At 39.8% G+C, this 23,587-nt stretch overlaps 1 protein-coding gene across 1 annotated transcript in view; it reads left to right on the forward strand.

Moving 5' to 3' along the window:
- The window catches only part of LOC124784801 (DNA damage-binding protein 1), a 176,864-nt gene extending 174,058 nt beyond the window's left edge, over positions 1-2,806 (forward strand). Inside the window, exons 20-21 of the mRNA XM_047254130.1 lie at positions 358-584; positions 2,288-2,806. Coding sequence (XP_047110086.1) covers positions 358-584; positions 2,288-2,371 — 311 coding nt within the window. The 3' untranslated portion in view covers positions 2,372-2,806. The remainder of the gene's footprint in view (positions 1-357; positions 585-2,287) is intronic.
- Positions 2,807-23,587: the final 20,781 nt, after the last annotated feature.

Consider the following 23,587-nt stretch of genomic DNA (forward strand, 5'->3'; position numbering starts at 1 on the left):
GTTGTAGTGGTCATATCAGTAAATTTGCCACCGTAACTTCCAGCTGTTTTCAGACAACAGTCAGCTCATCCCACAATGCGTACAATCTGTGTTTATTGTGACAGTTACACGTGAACTTACTTCTTACAAAGTCAAAAAGGAGCTGCTTATTTCGAAGCAGAAGTATGTGCATTGCACTTCGTTTAGTTTTTCACGTACTTTATACTGCAATTGCTACAAGTGTTATGTACCTTGTGCTGATGCCTCGAGAGCTTTTTTACTACTGTGCATGTGTTAATTTTTTTATTCCAGTGCATAGTCTGTTTTTTGTTATTGTATTTAGTATACTATTGTAATGTTTTATTTTTGATATTTTAGGTTTGGTTACTCAGATCCCAAATGATTTCTACGAATTCCTGCATGAACTTGAGGACAAATTAACACATGTCATTAAGTCTGTTGGCAAAATCGACCATGGATTCTGGAGGAGTTTCAATACTGATACTAAAACAGAACCTTGTGAGGGATTCATAGATGGAGACCTTGTGGAGAGTTTCCTTGATTTGTCACATGAAAACATGAAGGAAGTTGCAGCTGGTTTACAGGTATAGTAAATATGACATAATCATCATACATTTAGAGTTGACCTTTTTTTTTTGTTATTGATGCAGCCTTCCTGAGAAGCAGAAAAGTGTAGTGGCGCAGTCTTTTTCTTCTTTCGTCCCTTTTTAAAGGAAGAATAATTGTAAATACTAAACAAAAAACATAAATGTTTAAATAATGTAAGTCTGCAGGCTTTCATCACCATTGTCACTGAAGTTTAAGTCTTCTGGTTGATTAGGCCTTGTCATATCTCTTCAAAAAATCAGCATTTCAAAACCTTTGGTGTGATCTTCTTCAAAATATTGTGGTACCCACTGTAGATTCAGCACTGTCAGATGCTTGTGTCGCCTTCTCTTATAAAGGGTAGTTTCCCTCGCACTTGTGCTGGAGAAGTGAGATTATTGGGTTAAAAACCTTGGGTTACTATTGGTGAGCCATCATCATTGAATAGTAAGAGAAGTTTTCCTGCACAAATGCCAAAAAAGCGGATTATTGGCTAAAACTCCTTTGGCTGCCATTAGTGGGTCAATGTCATTGGTTAGACTCATGATGTTCCGCTACCGCTAATTTCATACTTTGTTTCAGCTGCATGTGACGTTTGTTTTCCCTAATACGTTCTTTAACAATCCTTCCTGTTCACCTGTATACTCTTTGCCACAGCCAAATGTCATTTCTTAAATGCAAACAGTGTGGAGGTAATCAGTGCATCCATTTTCAGTTGTAAAAAGTCTTGAACTTTATTTTGAGTGAAGAAAGTGGTCTGCATACCAGTTTTTCTTAGTATTCTGTTTATGCGGTCCATGAATTCAGAAATAAAAGGTAACTTAACAGAGAGAGAAGGCGGTTGCTCATCCTTCCTATTAGCATAATTAATATTTCGCTTAAAACCTCTGTCTATGGACAGCCATTGACCTGACTCAGGAAACAAACATTTATACAACAAAAGCCCAAGAAACAATTGAAATTTCTCAGAATACTCGTATCTTCAATAGAGAGCATGCCTATAGGCTTCCAGCATCATGGTCCCCCACCATCAAGGAAATAAATAAGCATCCGCGGTGTTTGAGCAATATAAACAGCGCACTGAAAGCCACCTCCGTGGACAATAATAAGTTCGATAAACATTTCCCCTCTCATGCTCTGCCCGTTTCACTTCTAGCCAATGCTGTGGGCTCATCAGTAGCAGCAGGAGGAATTTTAAGCAATAACTCTTCTCCAGCATAAGTGCAGGAAAAATCCCTTTGTAACCAGTGAGATTCGCCCACCAATGGTGGTCAAAGGAGCTTTAGCCAATAAGTCCCTTCTTCAGCATTTGCTCGGGAAAACATCTCTTACTATCCACTGACGATGGCCAACCAGTGGTAGCTACCGGTTTTTTACCCAGTAATCCCACTTCTCCAGCACAAGCATAGGAAAACTCCCATTTATGAGAGATGGTGACACTGGACTCTGATGGTACTCAATTTACAGTGGACACCACAAGATCCTGAAAAAGCGTCCAGCAGAGCGGTCGAAACATCAGTTGTTTGTAGTAATATGACGTGGCCTAACAACCCAGATTATCTTAACTTCATTTTAAATAATGAATCAGAACTGTTGTCTGTTTATATTGTCATATGATTAAATATGCATTGCATAAGCACTGTATTTGTGTAGCAGGTTTTCTATTTTTAGTTAATCTGTTTTGTGCTTCTTGCCTCAACAGATTGACACTGGAAGTGGGATGAAACAGGAAGCAACAGTGGATGACCTTGTGAAAATAGTTGAAGATCTTACTAGAATTCACTGATTCATTTTGGAGTGATTCTAATTATTAAGCTATTGATTCACTGGAAGCTGTAAGTGCTCAAGTGACTTCCAGTGAGAAATATGCTTCAGACATAGGTCAGAATTAGTTGGACAAAGACTGCTTACCGTTTTTCCTGGTTTTATTACTGAGCAGAAAGAGAGAATGTGAATATTAGATGACCATGACCTTTGCCTCTGTACAGAAAACTATCCTACAGTATTTTTTTTTTTTTTTCTGTGCATGATTTGTAAAAAATGAAAGCTGCATGTTGGCAAAGGACTTCTGTGCAGCACACAGTGGTACACATCATCTGGAGAAGAAGAGGAAATAACTGAAGACTTTCTTTATTTTTCATCATCATCAATCATTCTGTATACATAGTAATATATGTGTTATTTTTAAATTGAAGTGTACCAAATAAAATCCGTAATCTTATTTCATACAGCTTAATTACAAATGTATATCCAGATACTCATTTGTTTAGTATGATGATACACAAGTTTGTTCAGTCCTGGGTTTTACAGTGAGTCATGAAAATTACATGACTGTATGTTCTTGTTAGTCTTAGTGGCATGACAGAATACACAGGTTCTTTTAAATTTCATAGTTGTTTATCAAGATGGAATTGTCACACCCATATGGCAGTCCAAGCTGAAGATTATTAACATCATTTTTTGTATAAAAGTTTAGTAGGCAAACTGTGAATTGTCATTTTTTGTGTTAACACAGTATTTCTTAACTTTGCCTGTATTTCTGCATCATGTTATGTAGGAATTTTAGTGTGCTTCTAAGATAAAAGGAACAAGAACACATGAAAAATCATTTATCATGAGGGAAAATTAACCATGTACTTGTCAAATGTCACATAGAACTGCTGTGAATTTCTTTAGTGGGGATATGCTACAGAAAATGATGAGAAAGGATCAGAAAAACAGCTAGAGTTCATTTATAAACTGAAGGTAAACATGAGGGAAGCACAGTGGATAAATGCACAAGGTGTGCTAGAATCACACAGTGTCTCATTTTTAATTTAATGAAGTTTCTGCAGCGAGTTGAAGAGGCACCAGAAGCAGAAATTGGGGGAACGAGAATAATAACAATATATGTGTGGAATAACATAAAATTAAGGAAGAAAGTGTCTTAATATAAGTTACACTCTTTTATTCTGTAGAGATGTAGTACGCATCTCATTTATTGAACGCAATTCTAAAGAACAGTTTTAGACAAAGTGACACTGCAGTGCACAAAACCAAGTCTAGGCCTATGTCAAGACATACTTTGAGTCCATAAGACTATGAAGTGTTTTGTAATTTAATGTGAGAGGGCGGTGTGTTTACATTATGAACACCATTACTTTGAAATTCTGCTACTTAATTCAGCGTTCAGACAAACCGTGTAGTTCTTCTTTGATATGAACTTCTTCGCCATTGCAACTTCTCCTGTGCTGAAAGCTGTGAACTTTCTCAAATTTTAACTTTCTAGTAAAGAATAGCTAAACCCCATCTTCCCTCCATGACATCACTTGCTTTGCCACAGTGTGCACTGTTTGATAGTGCATCTCACATCTCTGTGCCGGGATGTGCCCATATGGCATAACTGCCCCACCTGCTGGTACCGCAAAACTGCCATTGTTGTTCCACCTTGAAGGCGCACAGCATCCATCAGGGCCAGTGTATGTGCACAAATGACATAACTTCGGAACTGTTTACAATTCTAACTAATAAAAAATACTTTCACTGAGGTGATCATCGTTCGTCAGCCACATAGACATTGGGTAACGCATCAATTTACCAAAAGTGATATGGTTACACACTGTTACTAATGTTGTTATAAGTTATCATATGAGCAATACTATTAAGATTTCTCTGTCAAAATGATGAACAGGAAGCTGTAAGAAGAGTTCTCTCCATTCTCACTAGCTCCCTTCATACATGTGTAACTGCAATTCCTAGTGACCTCACTCTCTCTCTCCCCTTTCCACTGCATAGCTTGAAAATATGCACTGCATGCCTGTAAAGAACCTGGACTACAGGGTATATATGTCTTCTTTTCTGACTTTCAAAGTTTTCTTGTATGCTCATTTCTCATCAAGGTCACAAGTGATTCCTCTTACTCCTCAATTTGTACCTTCTCTTGACTTGATTTGTATCTTCTCTTGATCTGACGTAAAGAAAACACCAATATGTGTTTGAACAATTTTAATACACCAAAGTTAAGACATTGAAACTTTTTTTTTTCATTTAAATAATGTTTATCTGCCTGATTGCAGAATTGAACTGTCCTATATGTCCACATGTCTAGGATGTTACAAAATCAAATAAACTAAGTCACAATCTCTTTTTTTCATCCATATTATGATACTTTGCCTGCAACTTCAGCACCCTCTGTGGAATCTCATATCCTGGTCCCTCTTGCTCTTAGACACTGCAGATATGCAAGGTTTTGTGAAAGTATCCAATGTACAAGAAAGAATGTGAAAAAATTTACATTTATTAATATAAAAAGTTTCTTTATGATCACACCCTTGAAGTTTATTTTGGGAGGGAATTATGACAAATTTATGTCACTTTCAGACTTTGCCACTAAATGGGCACTTGCTGTTAGAAATTTAACATTTTTTGATCCCTTACATATTTCAACTCTTCAGATAAGTCAGATTTCACGTTTATACACCTTGTTGATAATAAGCCCTACTGAATGTTTAAACTTAAACATACCTTTAACCGTATGAATCAGGCAGGCCAATATGTATGAATTGATCGTCTGCGTGATCTATGAATAGTGTCTTTGACTACTAATCAGTTAAAATTATTTGGGTTCAGTCACAGCTGCCGATTAGATTTTAAATAAGAATCATCTGTAATGGTGGCAAAAAACTTCTGTTACAGGACTCACCCTCTTTCCATTAATGTTGTTGTCAAAGATGGTGGAGGAGCAGATGGAGCTTCAAGGCACTTCCTAGTTCCTGAGGTGGGGAATTGCCCCTAAAGATGGAAGAATCAGCTAGCATAGATGAAATATGCATGGAGAAGGCAAAGGAAATCATTTCATTACAAATACATTGTTTGTTTCCACAAGAAAGGAGACCTTTCATTGAAAAAGTGTTATGCGTCATCACTCCCTTGGAAAAGATTCCTTGTTAAACACACTTTCAGATCTCTGCGAGGGAACTGCCAAGGGGAAGAGGTTCATGAGAAAAAGACTGAAAAACAAACAAAAGCATAACATTCTACAAGACGTAGTGTAGATTGTCAGAAGTGTGGTAAGCAACTTAGAAAATCTGAAAATGCAGAGGTCAGATATAATAAAAGTCCATGATCTGAAGTGGAAAGAAAACTAAGATTTCTGGTCACTAAAATACAATGGAGTGGAGTGGGTGGCTGACTTCTGCATTGTTGGTGACAATGAGATTTTTAGGTGCTGGTTGTGGACAGTGGTTCTCTGCCGAAGAAAGATGCATTGTACAGCAGGAGGGGGTCCTGATGAGGTTACAATTAACTACTTTATTGCTGCTTGTTTACTAGTATGGGATTTTAAAACTGCAAGTGATGCTGGTGGGCAAGGTGAATATTCCATCACAGCATCCCCCGTACATCGTTCTCTGCCTGTTGACCATACGCCACGCTGCCACTGCTGCTGTGCTGCAAGAGGCTCGTATTCCCCACACGAAGTACACATGGTCAGACAGCAGCTGCTGTGAGTGCGTCCGGCTGCATTCCATTCCAGTGTCCAAGAGCGAAGGAGTCCTCTGTTGACATGTCAGCCGAGCAAGGATGGCTGAGCGGGCAAACAGCTTGTTGGTTGTCATGCCCAAGTAGACTGCAACACAGTGCTTGCTACTGATCTTGAAGATCATGTGACTGGCTTCACAGATAGCCCTGCCTTTGATGGGATAGTGATGTTTGTGACTGGACTGGAGTGGATGTTGGTGGGAGGATGTATGGGACAGGTCTATTACAGGGATATTAGCCCTGAATTGAGGAATGTCGTACCCCTCTGACAGTGGTATTCTGTTACTCACTGAACCTATACAATATCCTCGTCCATCCCTATTCGACCCTTCCTCCCAACCCTTTGCGTCATGCCTCATATCCCTGTAACAGACTTAGATGCAAGACATGTCCCATACATCCTTCCACCACCACCTACTCCAGTCCGGTCACATGGTGCACCTAACCCAAGGCAGGGCTACCTGTGAAACCAGTCTTGTGATCTACAATCTAACTGTAACCACTGTGCTGTTTTCTCTGTGGGCGTGTCAACCAACAAGCTGTCTGTCTGCATGAATGGCAACCAACAAACTGGCCAGTTGCTGAGTATGCTGCTGAATACAGTGTTCTTCATTTCAGTGACTGCTTCACATGCTGTGCCATCTGGATCCTTCCCACCGAAACCACCTTTTCTGAATTGCACAGGTGATAACTGTCTCTGCAATATATTCTGTGTTTCAATCTGCAATATTCCTATGTTTCCATAAACCCTCTTGGCCTCAAGCTTTGTTAGTCACTGTCCTTCACCTATCTATCCCCTTCCCTGTTCCCACTCTAGCACTACACAGCCCTTTGTTTCGCCAACACACCCACAATATTTCTACTTCTCTCCTTTTCCGCTGTCACCTCCCCCAACCCCCTCCCAACCGCCCTTCCTCTACCCTCCTGATTGCATCTAGCTCCCCTACCATCTCTCCATATCATCCTTGTATGCTCTTACAAGAAGCACTTTAGCATCCCCCACCCCTATGCTGCTGTCCCTCCCTCTCCCTGCCCCAGCCTCTTCCTTACCCCCACCCCCCGGACTGCTTCTCTGATCTTTCTCTGTGGCATGGCAGTGTGGCTTCATTAGCCAGACACAGTAGTTTGTGTGTGTGTGTGTGTGTGTGTGTGTGTGTGTGTGTGTGTGTGTGTGTGTGTGTGTGTTTGTTTTGTCAAATTCATTGTTGTGCCTGTCTGCAACACAATATCTCCACTATATGGGGAGTAGCAATGTATCCTTTTCATAATACAATAATAATAATAATAAGCATGCATGAAACTGATTGGGATTTAGATTGGTGTTACAGTCTATTGACTGAAATTCATGGAGTGATTTGATTAACATTTGACTTGAATCTCACATCTTCTTTAGAAGGTACTTCTTTGGTAATAGTTGCCATCTGATTGACAGCAACTTCTCCACAGTTTCAACTAATAGTGCATTTGTGGGTATGGATCACATTTCTGTGAGACATGTCTACACTGGCAAATTATCAAATTTAAACACAGCTTTTCTTGATCAGTTACCATAAAGGTAACTTCCATAGTATAGCATTAACTTTATCGTAGCTCTGAAATATCACCAGAAAACCAGATGACTAAGTTCCTCAACAAGCACTAAATCACAGAAGGTTCTGTTTTATTTGTAATACATTCAGTTTGGCTAATCCACATCTCTAACGTTTGTTTAGTATTAACTAGGATTTCTTTTTAGACCAACGGAATGAAATCTACTCGAATTTATATAAAGATTAAAACAGATAGAGAGAAAAAAAAGAAAGAAAGAGAGGACAATAAATTTGTTTCTTGACATTGAAAGGTTGGATGCATCTGGCCATTGAATTAATGCTGTAACTGCTTGAGCTAATAATTGTTCCAGTCTGGGTAACTGTTTATCACTAATGTATAAGCATACATTGGCATACTGAAGAATTCTGGCTGAGAGTGAAAAGCCGGCCGGAGTGGCCGAGCCGTTAAAGGCGCTACAGTCTGGAACCGCACGACCGCTACGGTCGCAGGTTCGAATCCTGCCTCGGGCATGGATGTGTGTGATGTCCTTAGGTTAGTTAGGTTTAAGTAGTTCTAAGTTCTAGGGGACTTATGACCACAGCAGTTGAGTCCCATAGTGCTCAGAGCCATTTGAACCATTTGAGAGTGAAAAAATAGTTTCTGGATCTGAAGTGTAAATTCTTAAAGACCCACAGTTCTTTTGTGAGCATGCAATTTGTTACCAAGGGGACCCAGTCTTTCTGGTACTACTTCCTTTTTCAAACTTCAACTCCAAAATTCTTTATATTTGTGCTCTGTGGGGGCAGGGGCTATAATAGACCCATACTATCTCCTGTCCATCCTAAGATGGGACTAGGAGTCCTATCTCATGGCAAGCTTTCACAATAGTGACACAGCTGTTATCAGAACAGCCCTTAGTTTCAGCTCCCCCAAATCACCCTACTTTTTCAGCTTAATTACTTGTAGTTGCCTCTAAGGGTTTGACCTCGGCTTTTCTAAAATTTGCAGAAGTGCAGACATTTGGAGAAGGAGTCCTTAAGTGCTGCATACTCTAGCCGCTATGCACAAAGATACCATTCAATTGGATTGAAGTTCACATTTGATATTCAATGTGACAGCCAATCCATCATGGTGAGAAGGATGGTAGGAGGCTGTCATATACCCAGATAGGTGTAGCCCTTTAATGAAATGGGGATTGCACTGCTGATTCCTTAGCTTAGCTCTCTGTGTACACTAAAGAGTAGGTACCTAGGAACTTGTGCAATGGCTGCTGTGCTAAGTATCTCATGTTGTGATGGGTGACACCGACAGATGAAGTATGTATCAGAAGGAGTGGCATTAGAGTGGATGATCCACAATGAAATGGATTAAACTCAAATTTACTGGTAGCCATACCAACATGGCTGCCTCACTGAAAGGAAACAAGATATCAAATGCAGAGCAAGCAAGGAAAACTGTAGATAAACAATTTCCTTAGTTATTGGCATGCTCCAGGAATGGAAGAGAACCCTTTAAGGACTGCATCAAGCTTGGAAAAATGCCAGTCACCATCACTCCTCTTAAAAAACTCAATAAGATTCAGGGTCTTATTTTCCACTGGGCTTTAACATTAGACAAACAATGAGGAACTGCACATTAATAGTGTGGAGCACATTTAGTTCAACATATTAAAGGAAGGGTTCAAGGATAATAGGGTGGTCATTAGTGCATTTGTTCTAGCCTTACATGGAAGTATTAAAATTGCGTTTTATAGGTGTCATTGCAGTCCTTCTTCCCCCACCTATAAGATGCTTCAGGTGCCTGAGGTTTAGACATACACTGCTGGAAAAAATAAATTATTGCACCCTTTTAGGAGTTTCCAGTTCACTCAAGATTTATTGTTGCAACAGTGTATATGGGGTACCTGAAATGACTACACTTACATATTAATAACACAAGCAGTTGAGAGGTACCAGGTATCGACCCATCTTGAAGCACCCATATTGGTACGTGGTGCAGCCTCTGTGGGCAGCACTGCAGGCACTGATAGACTGTGCATCCAGTCAGTCATACAGATGGCGAATACTGTCTGGGGATATGTTATTCCACATCTGCTCGACTTGTTCATATAGTTATGTAAGAGTTGTTGGTTGATGACTCGCACGATCCCTTCTCGTCCCATCATATTCAACACATGCTTGCTTGGAGACAAGTCTGGAGATTGTGCTGGGCAGGGAAGTTGCTGCACATCTTGCAGAGGATGCTGAGTTTCATTGGCAGTGGAATAATACATCACCTTCCTGTTGCAGTAATGACAAAAGAATGAGTAACAACATTCTGCACTTACTGACTGCTGGTTAGCATCCCTCCAGAAACGTCAAAGGTGAACGAGAATTGTAGCTTATTGCACCAGAGACCATAAGGTGTGGGTTGGGGCCAGTGTGCCTTGAATGAATGCACCCTACAAGACAGCATTCATGAGGACTATACTGTACTCACAAACAACAGTCACGTGCATGCAGGCAAAATCTGTTTTCATCACTTTAAACCATGGTGCACCATTCTATCTTCCAAGTAATCCTCTGACAGCACCAGTCAACCCGTGCATGACGATGCTGTGGCATGAGTGGAAGACAGGTTAGAGGTGTGCTTGCCCATAGTTCCACTGCTAACAACCAGTTCGCAACACTTTGTGTTGACATGTATGGACTCACAAGCCCTTTATCTGTGCTGTGGTACCTGTATGATTTGCCAGTGCTGCCCTTAGAATACAACGATCCTGGCAGGTGTCTGTGCTGCATGGATGTCTTGTCTGTGTGTGTGATAATGTTCACGTGATCACCTACTTGTTTGACAATTCTCCAAAAGAACCATCCTGCCACTCGGAAGACCACAATTTGACGCGTTTCAAACTTGCTCATTTGGCTGTAGGAAGCACAAGTCCTCCATGGCATGGTTGCCTGCTTGGGTAACACATTTGCGCACCACACTGAGCCTTCTGGCTGTGAGCATTCCCTATTAAAGAGTAGACGTGGATGATGCCCTGGTAGCTATGCCACTATGCTATCTGTTGGGAAATAACGTTGAAACAATTATCAATACATTTATTATCCTCGGGTGGCATATGCCGTAATCTGGTCAAAATCAACATCACCTTTCTAGATGTACTTATTTTCTTTTCTGATCTCGTACTGCTGTACTAATGAACCTGTCTGCAGGGCATGCACACGACATTGCATGAGAACTAACCAAGCAACCAACTTCATGCATAAATTGCCAGAACACTACACTCATCATTCACCGAACTGTCCAGCATTCCAAAAGGAGAAGAGGAGACACTAAAATAAAATGTAGATTGCTTTTCATATCAAGGTGCTAGGAAAAAGTGGCATCAAACTTTACAAACATTGTGAAAAGTTTTGACCTGTTTGACAGTGACAATGTTTCAAACATGAACTTTCATGCATAGCCACATGCCAAAGGCCATTTTCCAGTTTAGTCCTGCAGCCTCAGCTCTCAAACCTTTAGTGCCAGTGGTAACTGCACCATTGATGCAACCAGACACAACTCAGATATTTTGTTTTCCCCCTCACATCAGTAGAGAGAAGGCATCTGCCAAGGTGCCCCCTTTTAAAACTAAACAAATCAGCCACCTAACACCAGCCGGTGGCTGAAAAAGCTGTTGTGTCTATTAGTGTAATGAGGTGGATGAAAGTTCCAGAACAAATCAAACACTGTAGAATGATTAAAACATAAATGTATTTATTTAAAATGTAACAGTATTTAACATACTTAACTTTGTATCCTGTATCCCCCCCCTCTCTCTCTCTCTCTCTCTCTCTCTCTCTCTCTCTCTCTCTCTCTCTCCACTAGGAGTAGTAACAACAACATCATGCTAGATTCATAGAGTCTCACTGCATTGCAGTAGGTTCATAAGATCTCAATGAAGTCTCACCTGGTGGCATATGGCAGGCCCTCTATGGCAGCAGCGGCTCATGGCCGCCACTTTAAATGTTCCTTCTGCAGAGATGTGAGCGGGGCGTGATGCAAGACTCAAAGACACTGTCGATTCTGCAAAAGCCGTAGACTGTTGGTTTTAGAAAGGAATGCTCAACTTCTGTCCCAGAAGTTAAGGCAGGAAAGACCTCAACAAAATTGATCCTCAACAAAACTTAAACCTCAAAGGGATAAAAAGATAAAATTGGAGAAGAAAGCTGATTCATCAATTCCAGCCAATCAACCAGCATCCACTGTGAGGTCAAGCCTATGACTACTGACGCATAAACCACACTCTCAAATGGAACATGAAACACTAGTTAAGTAATTTGCATCTCCTTTATCATTCACTGTCACTGATTTTCCAGACCAAATATGACACACCATCTCTACAGAGGGGTCCATAAAACTGTATCCACTGTTTAAAAGTCCATAACTGGCAAACTAATTGACGGAGTAGTCTCATTTTTGGTGAAAGTGTAGCTTAAAGTCCAACTTAAAGATGCCACTGTACGTGTTCGAAATGGTCACCATTAACATCCACACACAAATGTTGCCGCCGAACTGCAGCACGAACTACTGACTGCAACGTGTTCAGTTGGATATTTGCACATGAACGTACGATGGATTCTCGAAGTTCATCCATTGTGTATGGCTTTTATCGTTAAACGACATCCTTAAGTGTTCCCCACAAGAAAAAGTCCAGAGGAGTTAGGTCTTGGGAACGTGGTGGATACTCCACAGCACCTCTACGGCCTATCCATCTTCCACTGGCACAGTTACCGGTGAGGTGTACCTTCAGAAGCTTCAGACATCCATTTTACCTGGCATCTGAGACTTGTATGGAGACGGAAGAGTTTACTTTCAACAAGATGGTGCCCCAGCCCACTACCAAAATAGTGTTAGGGTGTATCTCGACGAAAATCTACCAGGAAGATGGACAGGCAGTAGAGGTGCTGTGGAGTATCCACCACGTTCCCAAGACCTAACTCCTCTGGACTTTTACCTGTGGGGAACACTAAAGGACGTCGTTTATCGGCAAAAGCCCCGCACATTGGATGAACTTCGAGAATCCATCGTACGTTCATGTGCAAATATCCAACTGAACATGCTGCAGCCAGTGGTTCGTGATGCAGTTCGGAGGCATCGTTTGTGTGTGGATGGTAATGGTGACCATTTCGAACACCTGCAGTGGTATCTTTAAGTTGGACTTTAAGTTACACTTTCATCAAAAATGAGACAACTCCGTCAATTAGTTTGCAATTTATGGACTTTTAAACAGTGGGTACATTTTTTTGGACCCCTCTGTGTGTGTGTCTATATTCGTAACTGGATTGAGACCATACAATGAATTATAGTAATGAATTTTTAAAAAATGATACAAACTCTTCATGCTTGAGCATGACATTTTTGTTAAAGGTCCGTTCATGTATTTTTAACCGCGTATCTTCTCTCTGTTATGTCTCTCAAATCGGACTTCGTTGTCAAACCGCACCCAAAGACGACTGGGGGATCGAGTTGGATGGCTTTTTGCTTAACAGTATGGAACCTTTTGCCATGCCGTCACCCAACAATCTTACAGGGACTAAAGACACAAAATAAAACATACATAGGTTATTAATTACAATATATTCTGAAATAAAAACACAATTTAAAATTACTGCACTTGCATTGTGACTCGAATTATGCAATTACGAGTGCCGTTTGGTTGCAACTTGTGAATAAAATAATGAAACAATGTCCAATCTGGACAAGACCTAGAAAACAAAAGGTGACTCTTCCTCTTTTGCCAATAATATGACAATCGGAAATCTTCAGATGTTTCCAGTGGTTGCATTTATACAACTGTGGACTACATGTATGGCTCTTTTTTTTTTAATTTCATGACTTGTTGCTTATAATTAAGTTTTTTGCAAGAAAAGCTCAGCATGCAAATGTGCCTTTAAACATCAATGGAATTGTAACAACTACCATTTGCCTTCTGCCCATGCTCTGTCAACTGATGGCAACCTGCTTTCTGTACGTGTGGTAGTACAGGGAACATGGTTTTCAGAAATGCCTTTCCCTATGTTCAAAACTGTTATGCCCACTGTAAAAAAACTCAACATAGTCTAACAATAATTTAATATCTATCTCCTGCAAACAGAGACATCTCATATCACCACTGCATGGAACAGTTGTATCCACCTTTCCTTCTCCAGAGGCCCAGATGCCAACAATCCTCTGTGAGGCTGCAAAATCGCATTCAGTTGGGGGCCAATTAATTTCTGAGCTGGAATGCTACCTACTTAAACCAGTGTTCCAATACATTTTAGTGTAGCCCACAGAACATACTCTGCCATAGATATCATAATATCCTGCCTGAGCATCTCCCTTTGATCTTATGTGCTGCCCATAGTAACCTCTATGACAGAAACCATTTATCTATCAGTTTCTCTTTCCAAGTCCACTGACTGATGGGATACATACACACTGATCACTCGTGAAAGATAACTGCTAGGCATTCACATCCAAAGCAACTTTTGAAGGCAGCCAACGGGAGGGAATACAAGAAGTGGTAAAAGATTCTACTGATAGGCTTACACAGCAAAGACAGTATTTTTAAACATATTTGCCAAGAAGTGTAATATCTTTAGCCTTGCAATAATTTAAAACACACAATGAAGAACTTCCTACTGTGTAGCGACTGCACGAACTGTCTACAAAGACTAAACAAATGCTGCTCACAAACCATATTGGTCTCTTAACATCCAAGCCTCTTATTTGAGCTCCACAGTGCTGGAACCACCATAACATTCACCTAATGGAGTGTAACAAACGGAGTATTTGGTGTGATGTGTTTCACCCTTTGCACATCTATCACCTGGCTGATGTGTTTGCCAACTTTTACCTTACAAATATTGTGTAGTTGTCATTCTTGATATTATTCACTGCAGTGGACCTGCTGTGCAGTGCCACTAGACTATGACATTTTCTCTTGACAATCAACTTCTTCACTTTTTGCGAGATTGGTGCTGGAAGAGAGTTCCAATCTGTTCAAGCTATTAAAATTATGGAGTCACTTTTGCGATTACTCTTTTGTGTTACTAGTGCTTGTACCTCAAAACAGATTACAACATGTATTCATGTACTCATCTGACATTAGAGGAGGACAGCTCTCATATTCTTAAATTGTTCTGGCATTGACATTATCTCTCATCCCCTTTGCTCTGTGATTTCCAAGGCACTGCCAAGCCACGACACCAATGCATAAGCAGCACTCCCCAGCTGGTGAAAATGCACATTTGCTCTCATGCCTTGTTGATATTCTGAGACAGCGTCTTTTACAGCCATCTGCACATATGCCAAACTACAGCGCACACAGTGGGATGTTACACCTTAACAACTACCTAAACAACATTTCTGGTTCCCATGAACATCTTTCCACATCCTGAGTGTATATAAATGGTGTTCACCAGCATGAACGTATGGCAGGGGCTTAGGAAACCAAATACTATGTGAAATTTTAAAAAGTAAATAAATACTATTTTCAACACAAACTTTTGTATTTTTAAATGGACACCCCCCTGTTACTCCATATGCAATCAATAGCATGAAAAATCACAAAAATAATGGCATTGGTTGCATCGCAATACTTCAATTACGTCCCGAGAAATTGCGAAGCGAAGTTGATGCTTGAAATAAATGAAGCACACAGCTAGCGCACATCCTGAGACTCAAGCGTGCACCTCACGCTGTCGGTAATCGTGATGTGATTGACGTACTACATCAGTGGAGTGTTAATGTATGGTGTGGTATTGTATGACAACACATCATTGGCCCATATTTCATTGATGGTACTCCTAAAGGAGGATAGTTTAGCCCCTTCGTGAGCTGTACCTTATTTGAAACGTTCCACCTCTTATTATGTGTCAAATAATGCGGTATCAGAATGATGGATGTCCTGCGCATAATGTTTATTGTTGCGAAATGACAACTAGAGGTACTATTAGTGGTAACACACTTGGTTTCACGTTTCTAAACCTCATAAGTTCTAAAATATGTGGCTTGTAAAGGATAACAACGGTGTCACAGTTTCTGACATAATGCATCGCACTGTACTGTGCTCAGAGCAGGCGTTGCCTGTACTGGCACCTGTATCCTGCTGTAAACATACCAATAGCACCATGGCATGCTCTACCTTCAGTGTAAAAGTGTCTCCTAATTTGGTCTGCTGAACTGCTCTCGTACTATAAAGTAATTCATGTACATTGCCATATTAAAACCTATTTTCTTGTGGCTTGTTACATTTGCCGTCATCTAGTCGATATGTCGGCCTTCAGTAATGAAGAAAAACTAGATATTATTTTAATTTATGGTGAATGTCACCAACCACAGCTGTGACACTGTATGCTGAATGCTACCCAGATCGCCGGTGTCCATCACGTTGAACCCCTGGCAACATCTGCTAGACGCTCACGGAAACAGGAAGCTGCGCTCCCACAAAACGTCAATGTACAATGCCAGCGACTGGCAATGGAAACGAAATTGCTGTTCTGGCTGCTGTAGCACACAATCATCAGGTGGGTGTACGAGAAATTGCATGAGGTGTAGGAATAAGCCACAGTAGTGTGTGCAGAATCTTGCATCAGCATCGGTTTCATCCGTTCCATATCTCACAGCACCAAGAACTGTACGCGAATGACTTTTAATCCCACATTGCATTCTGTCATTTCGCACTTCAGCAGTTGCAAGGTAATCCAGTATTCCTAAGCAATACATTATTTACGGAGAAAGCTTCATTTACAAATCATGGTAATGTGGATCTGCGGAACATGCACTATTGGTCCATGCAAAATCTCCACTGTGTTCACCAAGTTGCTCATCAACAACAGTGGAGTATCAATGTTTGGTGTGGTGTCATAGCTAACTGTATTGTAGGTTCCTATTTTTACCACTGAACATTGAGTGGACAGCGATATGCATCATTTCTTCAACACACACTAGCGCTCCTCATGGAGGATCTAGGATTGGAAACTTGTCTATCAATGTGGTTCCAACATCATGGATGGTCCCGCACACAATGCAAAAGCTGCCAGAGATGTTGTAGATGCGACATTTCGAAATAGGTGGATGGGGCAGGGAGGTACTGTGCGATGGCCAACACGGTCCCCCAACTTGATGTCATTAGACTTCTTTCTCTGGGATGCAATGAGAGGCAGAATGTATCAAGAACCCCGAAAGACAGTGCAGGATATGTAACATCGTATTACTGTGGCATGTGCAGCAATATCTGTAGAAATTCTACAATCTGTGCAACACTCTCTCATTACCTGTCTGCAAACGTGTATTGATGCAAACGGAGGGCACTTCTGACATGTTGATGTGACACAGTTTCATTGGTCAAGATGTGGGTGTATTTTCTATGCTGGATGTAATGCACAACAATACAGTTTCTGTGGGCGATAGGGCACTAGTAAATGCGTTTAGCAAAGTGAATTCAAGTGTGTTAGCTCTAATTGTCATTTCGCTAGAATAAACATACATGTACCTTTGAAAAACGTAACTTTGTGTTGGACATGTTACTTGTTTATTTTTGTGAATTGTGCATACCTTCCCATTGTATGAGCCCCTGACATTGGCAGCATGAGGTGCATGCTTGAGTCTCAGGATGTGCGCTTCATTTATTTCAAGTGTCAACTTTGCTTCGCAATTTCTCGGGATGTAATTGACATATTACAATGCAACCAATGCCATGACTTTTGTGATTTTTCACGCTATTGATTGCATACAAAATAACAGGGGTGTCCATTTAAAAATACACAAGTTTGTGTTGAAAATAGTATTTGTTTACATTTTAAAATTTTGCATAGTATTTGGTTTCCTAAGCCCCTGCCATTCTTTCATGCTGGTGAAAACCATTTTTGAATATCTATCGTTGTCCCAGAGATATTTGAGGTGGCAGAGTTTGGTGAGACACCCTGTATAGAACACACATTACAAAAACCATCATTGCATTTACCGTATCCTCATGACATGTATCCTTGACTCATCATTCCTACCATAAACCTCCTTCCATCTCTCCTCCCCCCCCCCCTCCCCTACCACAACCACTAGGATTTACCAGAGCTTAGCTCTCCCCTTTGCATTTTAATTGTAGAACTGTCTCTCACATAATTCACCTTGCATGGAAAATAGCTGTGTCTCTTTGATAGGTTCATTTCACACTAAACATGGTTCATTCAAAATACTGGTTTGTGTCAATTTTTCCAAGTATGCTATAATCTATTAAATGATTTCTCTTTTGTATCAGATTTCCCTTATACTATCATCTAATTACGTATACATACATTGTTTCATTTCTGTAGATAAAAACATGAGAGAGATTTCCTCTATTTGATTAGGCTATATCATTATTACAGCACTCTTACCCAAAGGTAATTGCATTTACTTTACTTTCAATCCATTGACTACAACAGCATAAGTTTCTAAAATTTATTGAGATAGAAAATGTTTAAGTTCGTTACCATAAGGACTTAAATGCTGACATTTTAATCTACACCACTTTCCATAATTTCAAATCTCAGATCTGTGGTAATCCAAATGTGTGAAAATGGAAATTCAAAGAATCATCACTGTGCAGGTAAGTCTGTAAGCCTTAACTATTTTCGAGAACACTTTAACTGTGTGATTAATAGTCGCCACACAGCCTCCTACCTCTGTAAGAGCTGTGCTTACACCTTCTCCTATGGACAGGTATCGTGTGTGTACCTTTTTATCTAATCAATGCAAGTGTCCCATTATCGATCTGTCCTACACAAAGTACAGGTCATTCATCTGATCAAGGATTAGACCATCCCTTCACTGGATTCACCTGTCCTTCTCCCCTCCAATACCTACATAAAATTGGGAACGCCCAATCTTAAATCTTTAATAGTATGCACAGCCTCTGAGCCTTATCTTTATAAATCTCAGTGACAAAGTTTCCCCACAACATATCGACTCTACCCGGTTATATTACCTTACTCCTTCTTTTGTACCTATTACTTGTACTTCTGCTAATGCCATAACTTACATATATTCTATTAAATCATCTTATTATGAGCCTCTCTCATGTTATTCCTCCTACACTCATTTTACAATTTGTTACTAATAATGTTCATGTACACTTCTTCAGGAACCCTTCACCTTCCAGTAGATACTGCTTGTGAATGACTCTCCACCAGGGATTTATCTGTTTCTACTAGAGTATAAGGTTTACCTTAATTCTTTATTATTAAAGTGCTCACACTTCTTTCACACACAAAAATGCAAAAATACAGTACTGAGTGTTTACCTATGTGAAATGAGATCTCCCCCCCCCCCCCTTTTCTTATATATTTTTGCAAATGCTTGCTACATATATTGAAAGGTGGTTGCTCGAGTTATGTTGAAAATAATTATAAGTGTGCCCTTAATCTTCATTTAAGACATGTCCACTTAATGCTTCTTTATTCCTTGAATTTTACACCTCTTAACATGTTTATAACTATGGTTTTTTTATTTCATTTAGTTAAGTCATTTACTCATTATCACTCTCTCATCAGAGATAACTACCGTCTTCTTTATTGTTTTGTGTTACACCTCTGTCATCAGAGATAATTCGTATCTTTTTTTATTATCTTCATTCAATGATCTGTTAAACAACTGAAGTGCCACTTTGTGGTGCTACCTGAACATGTTAGCATGTCAAGATGTTCTCTGTAGTTGCAGATTCCTTTCCTGACTCTTCCCTTTCTTTTTGTGATGTGTCTGACATGTAATTTAACATCAAACATAAAGAAATAATGATGAAATAAAGCTATGTCACCCAAGTACTTAATCCAGAACATTGCACCAACTTTCATTAACAGCATTTATCTTAAATGAAAACATCTTTACATTTTCAGAATGAAATTTTCACTATGCAGACAAATTTGTGCTGATGTTTAATTTCCTAGCAGATTAAAAAACGACTCACAACTCATACTCAAAGCTTTACTTGATTGGTTTGGAAGGTAGGAGATGAGATATTGGCAGAAGTAAAGCTAGGAGGACAGGTTGTCACTCGTGCTTGGATAGCTCAGCTGGAGAGCACTTGCCAGCAAAAGACAAAGACCCTGAGTTGGTCCAGCATACAGTTTTAATCCGCCTGGAAGTTTCAAATCTTTACATTTCTGTTGCTAGTAATTCTGTAAGCCAACATAGCATAAAGTGCCTGGCTCATTACAAAAATATCTTCCTGTAATCCAACATAAAGTGCATTACACAGTACTAAAAAACCCTCTCAAAACACAATATTTATTTCATTTCCAGTTCCAGGTAAGTGAATGTGAGATTTAATATGCAGCACCGCATTAGCACCTGTGAGGAATTTGTTTAATATTAGATCTAGGTCCTGTCACTGAACCAGTTATTCTGTTTCACACTAGACTTTCTGCTGTGGCTGTTGAACACACAATAACGTTCCTTACATTACATATATACTTAAACTTTGTAACTGCATCCTTTTGCTTTACCAATAAATAAATAAGAAAATAAGCTGAACTTTATCTGAGTGAAGTAATTAACATAAATTCAGATGTGTAACCCCGACCAAGTATCCTTTGAAATAATTAAAAGTCCCTCCAGATCCGTCATTGGTTTATGAGAGGCACATCACATTTGCAATGATTCATGATGTCCTCTACATGAAATCTGAAAATCTCCACCCAGTTCTGGGCCATGAATACATGCTATGCCTTTACCTTAAACCCATCTGCACATATGGCAAACCAGAGCATGCACAGTGGGATGTACTACACTTAAAAACTCAAAAAACACTTTCGTTTCCAAGAACATCTTTCGTCAGCCTGACTGATTAGAAAGTGGAACATGTTATTCGGTAGAATCAACATATTACACCATACACTGAGTCACATGAGGATACTGTGAAAGGAACTCATTGACAAGTTGGCTGAAGAGGCAAATACACAAAAGAAACTTGAAATTGGAGTACTGGGTGTGAATCAACAATTGTAACTGAGGCACAAAAATTTGAAACCATGGGATGACCATCAACAAAACAGAGTGATCAAGAGTGCAACTAAGTAATGGAATTCTACTCTCCCAGCCTCTAGGAAGAAAGCAATCATACTGTAGTTATTATATATTGGCCGCGTGATATAGACCTATGAGTTCCTCCTACAGCAAGAGCATGCCCACAACTGCAGTTATGATGGTGTTTTAATGGTAACCCATAATCTCACCAGGTCTGGTCTTGTGGCTAATTTATGATGAACCATAAAGCTGACTACTTCTCTACCCCTGATACCTGCGGATGATGGAATAGTCAGTAAAACAGTCATACATTTCATGAGGGAAGGTGGATATTACGCCAAATTTAATGTACCTCCCAGTTTCACAGTGTGGATGGAGGGTCTCCAGTTATGACACCTCTTGTCATGACGTGACATGCCCAAAAGAGTTTCCAGCTGCAATCCATCCCCTCTCCTTCATATACTACTACAAACATTTTTAATTTTTTAAAACTATTTAAGCTGGTAACCCATTTAGCTCCTATTGGTATCCATCTTCCCACCACATTTTAGATAAAATGATTGTGATCACCTTTTCTTACTGCATCCTCCACTATAGCATAGGTGTGAGGTGGGTACATCACAGTTTTTTGACCAATAAGGTGCAGAGCTTGTATTGCTTCTTCACCAGCATCCATTATTTTCTTCTTTTATAACTCTCACTAACCTTCCACTTTTTCTAGTTACCTGGGCTTTAAAAATAACTGCCTGTGGAAACAGGAACTGCTAACCAACCTGTTTAGTCTGTTTAAACCCATAACCATGATTATCATCATCCCCATCATTGTAATCATCATCTGGACCACACACCTGCAGAGGTCATATCCAAGTGTATCACAGCGCTCTGACATTGTAACTCACAACAAAATAAAATAGGCTGTATCTTACAGTGGAGTTTTCCTGGCCACCCCTGGCCAGCACAACTGCTTCCACAACCTGCCCTCCATCATCTCCACACTGCAGAAGATGGCTTAAAATAGCCCCGTGAGGTGAGCATCTTCATGCAAATCTTAGACTACATTTTTGTGATATGCTAATTTTTAAGTTCATATACAAACGATTTGACTCCTATGACGTAAATTGGAGGAAAGGCCATATTTAATAATTTTTGGAGTAGGACTGGAAGTAATACATCGTTAAAAGCCCCAGAAATATATGCAATAGTAGTGACAGGACTTGGTATTTGTTATTAACCATTTCAATTTTATTTGCTAAATGGTAGTGGGTGTCAGGTGTTTCTTTACCATTAGTGAACTAAATTCCTGTATTCAAATGTTTTATGAATGCAAGAGTATACTGCAGTTGGCATCAATGGATTTTGTCATGTGGATTAGCATTACATTTTGCAATTAGAAGGATGATTTGAATAATTCAATCAGGAATCAATTATTCCTTTGTTCATATAGTGTTATAAATGTTGCTTCTTTCATTCATATGGCATTACAAATGTCGAGTAAAAACAATTGTGTTGCAGTAAGCATATTAAATATTTAGGTATCATCGGCTAATGAATGGGAGAGGAATCGCCAATGTCGCAACTACTTTATGTAGTTCTGTATTTGGAATGGATACCTTTTTCGTCTAAAACACCAAACCTTATTTTTGTTGTCATATGCTTCCATTAGAGTAAGCTCTCACACAGTACATCCAAAATATAGGTATCAGCTTTTCATTTATAACAACAGACTAGCAAACGGAGGGCATACATCTACTTCAAAAACAGATACCTAAACCACACACACACACACACACACACACACACACACACACACACACACACACACACACACACGGTCATCTGCTTTTCACCATGAACATTCTGTTGCTGAGGATTACTCTATTAGATGCTCAACAGTATTCACCTAACCCCCAAAGAACTCATTGAATCAATGCAAACTACTAAAACCACTGCTGGTACTATCCAACCCTGACCCCTGACTTGGTTCCCATCTGTTCCGCTGTTCCGAGTCACATAACACCCCCCCCCCCCCCCCAAGCTATGTCAGACAAATGTGCATGTGATACAGTATACAAAAATTTTGGACGAAGGAGCCCTTCTGGTTCATGTATGTCTCCAGGATAACCGAGTTCATTGCAAACATACCTGTTTAATAACAGATGAATATCAAAATAGAGGCAATTTCATCACTAAACATCCCCAAAGTAGAAATTCTCTGTGACAGTGACTAATGGCGCAGGTGAAATTGCCGAGAGAAGTTCAGTAGAAGAAGAGTAAATAATAAAAAAGGAAATAATCAAGGCAGGTCAGGAAGCCACAGGTATAGCGAAAGCAGAGACAAAGAAGCTACCAGTAACTCAGTAAATAATCAAGCTTATGGGTAGAAGAGGAAGGTGTAAGGATATCAAGGCTGAAGTAGAAAAGTAGTATACATTGCTTAGGAATGAAATTAGTAATAAGCTCAACAAGGTAAACTGGAAAGAAGGAGAGATACATGTAAATATCAATAATTTTAGCCATAGCATGTATGGAACTTCGGCAACTGATCGTAAAAAACTAATCTCGTAACAGACAGAGTCACTTTTATATATTTCTGGTCACTAGCTTAAGTTAAAACATCTTAAAACCAAAATGTGATGAGTTGACAGTATGAGCAGTATTGGTGTAGTATTTTGCCATATTGGGCACTAGCCAGCTGTGCAAAAAACACAAGTGTTCACTATGAACAGTTGACTGGTGTCCAATATAGAGTACTACTACATCAGTGCAGCCATTTCATCACATTCTGGTTTGAAGCTAGTTTATTCAAAACCAGTAACTAGGAATCAATAAAAAAGGAACTAAGATTGTTCCAAGATTAGGTTTACATGTAAAGACATTAAGATAGACACAAGTATACAAAAACGTTGATACAGTAAGATGAAAAATAATTTCAGAGGAGTGAAAT

This window comes from Schistocerca piceifrons, chromosome 1 (assembly GCF_021461385.2).
Source record: "Schistocerca piceifrons isolate TAMUIC-IGC-003096 chromosome 1, iqSchPice1.1, whole genome shotgun sequence".
Taxonomy (NCBI): Eukaryota; Metazoa; Arthropoda; class Insecta; order Orthoptera; family Acrididae; genus Schistocerca; species Schistocerca piceifrons.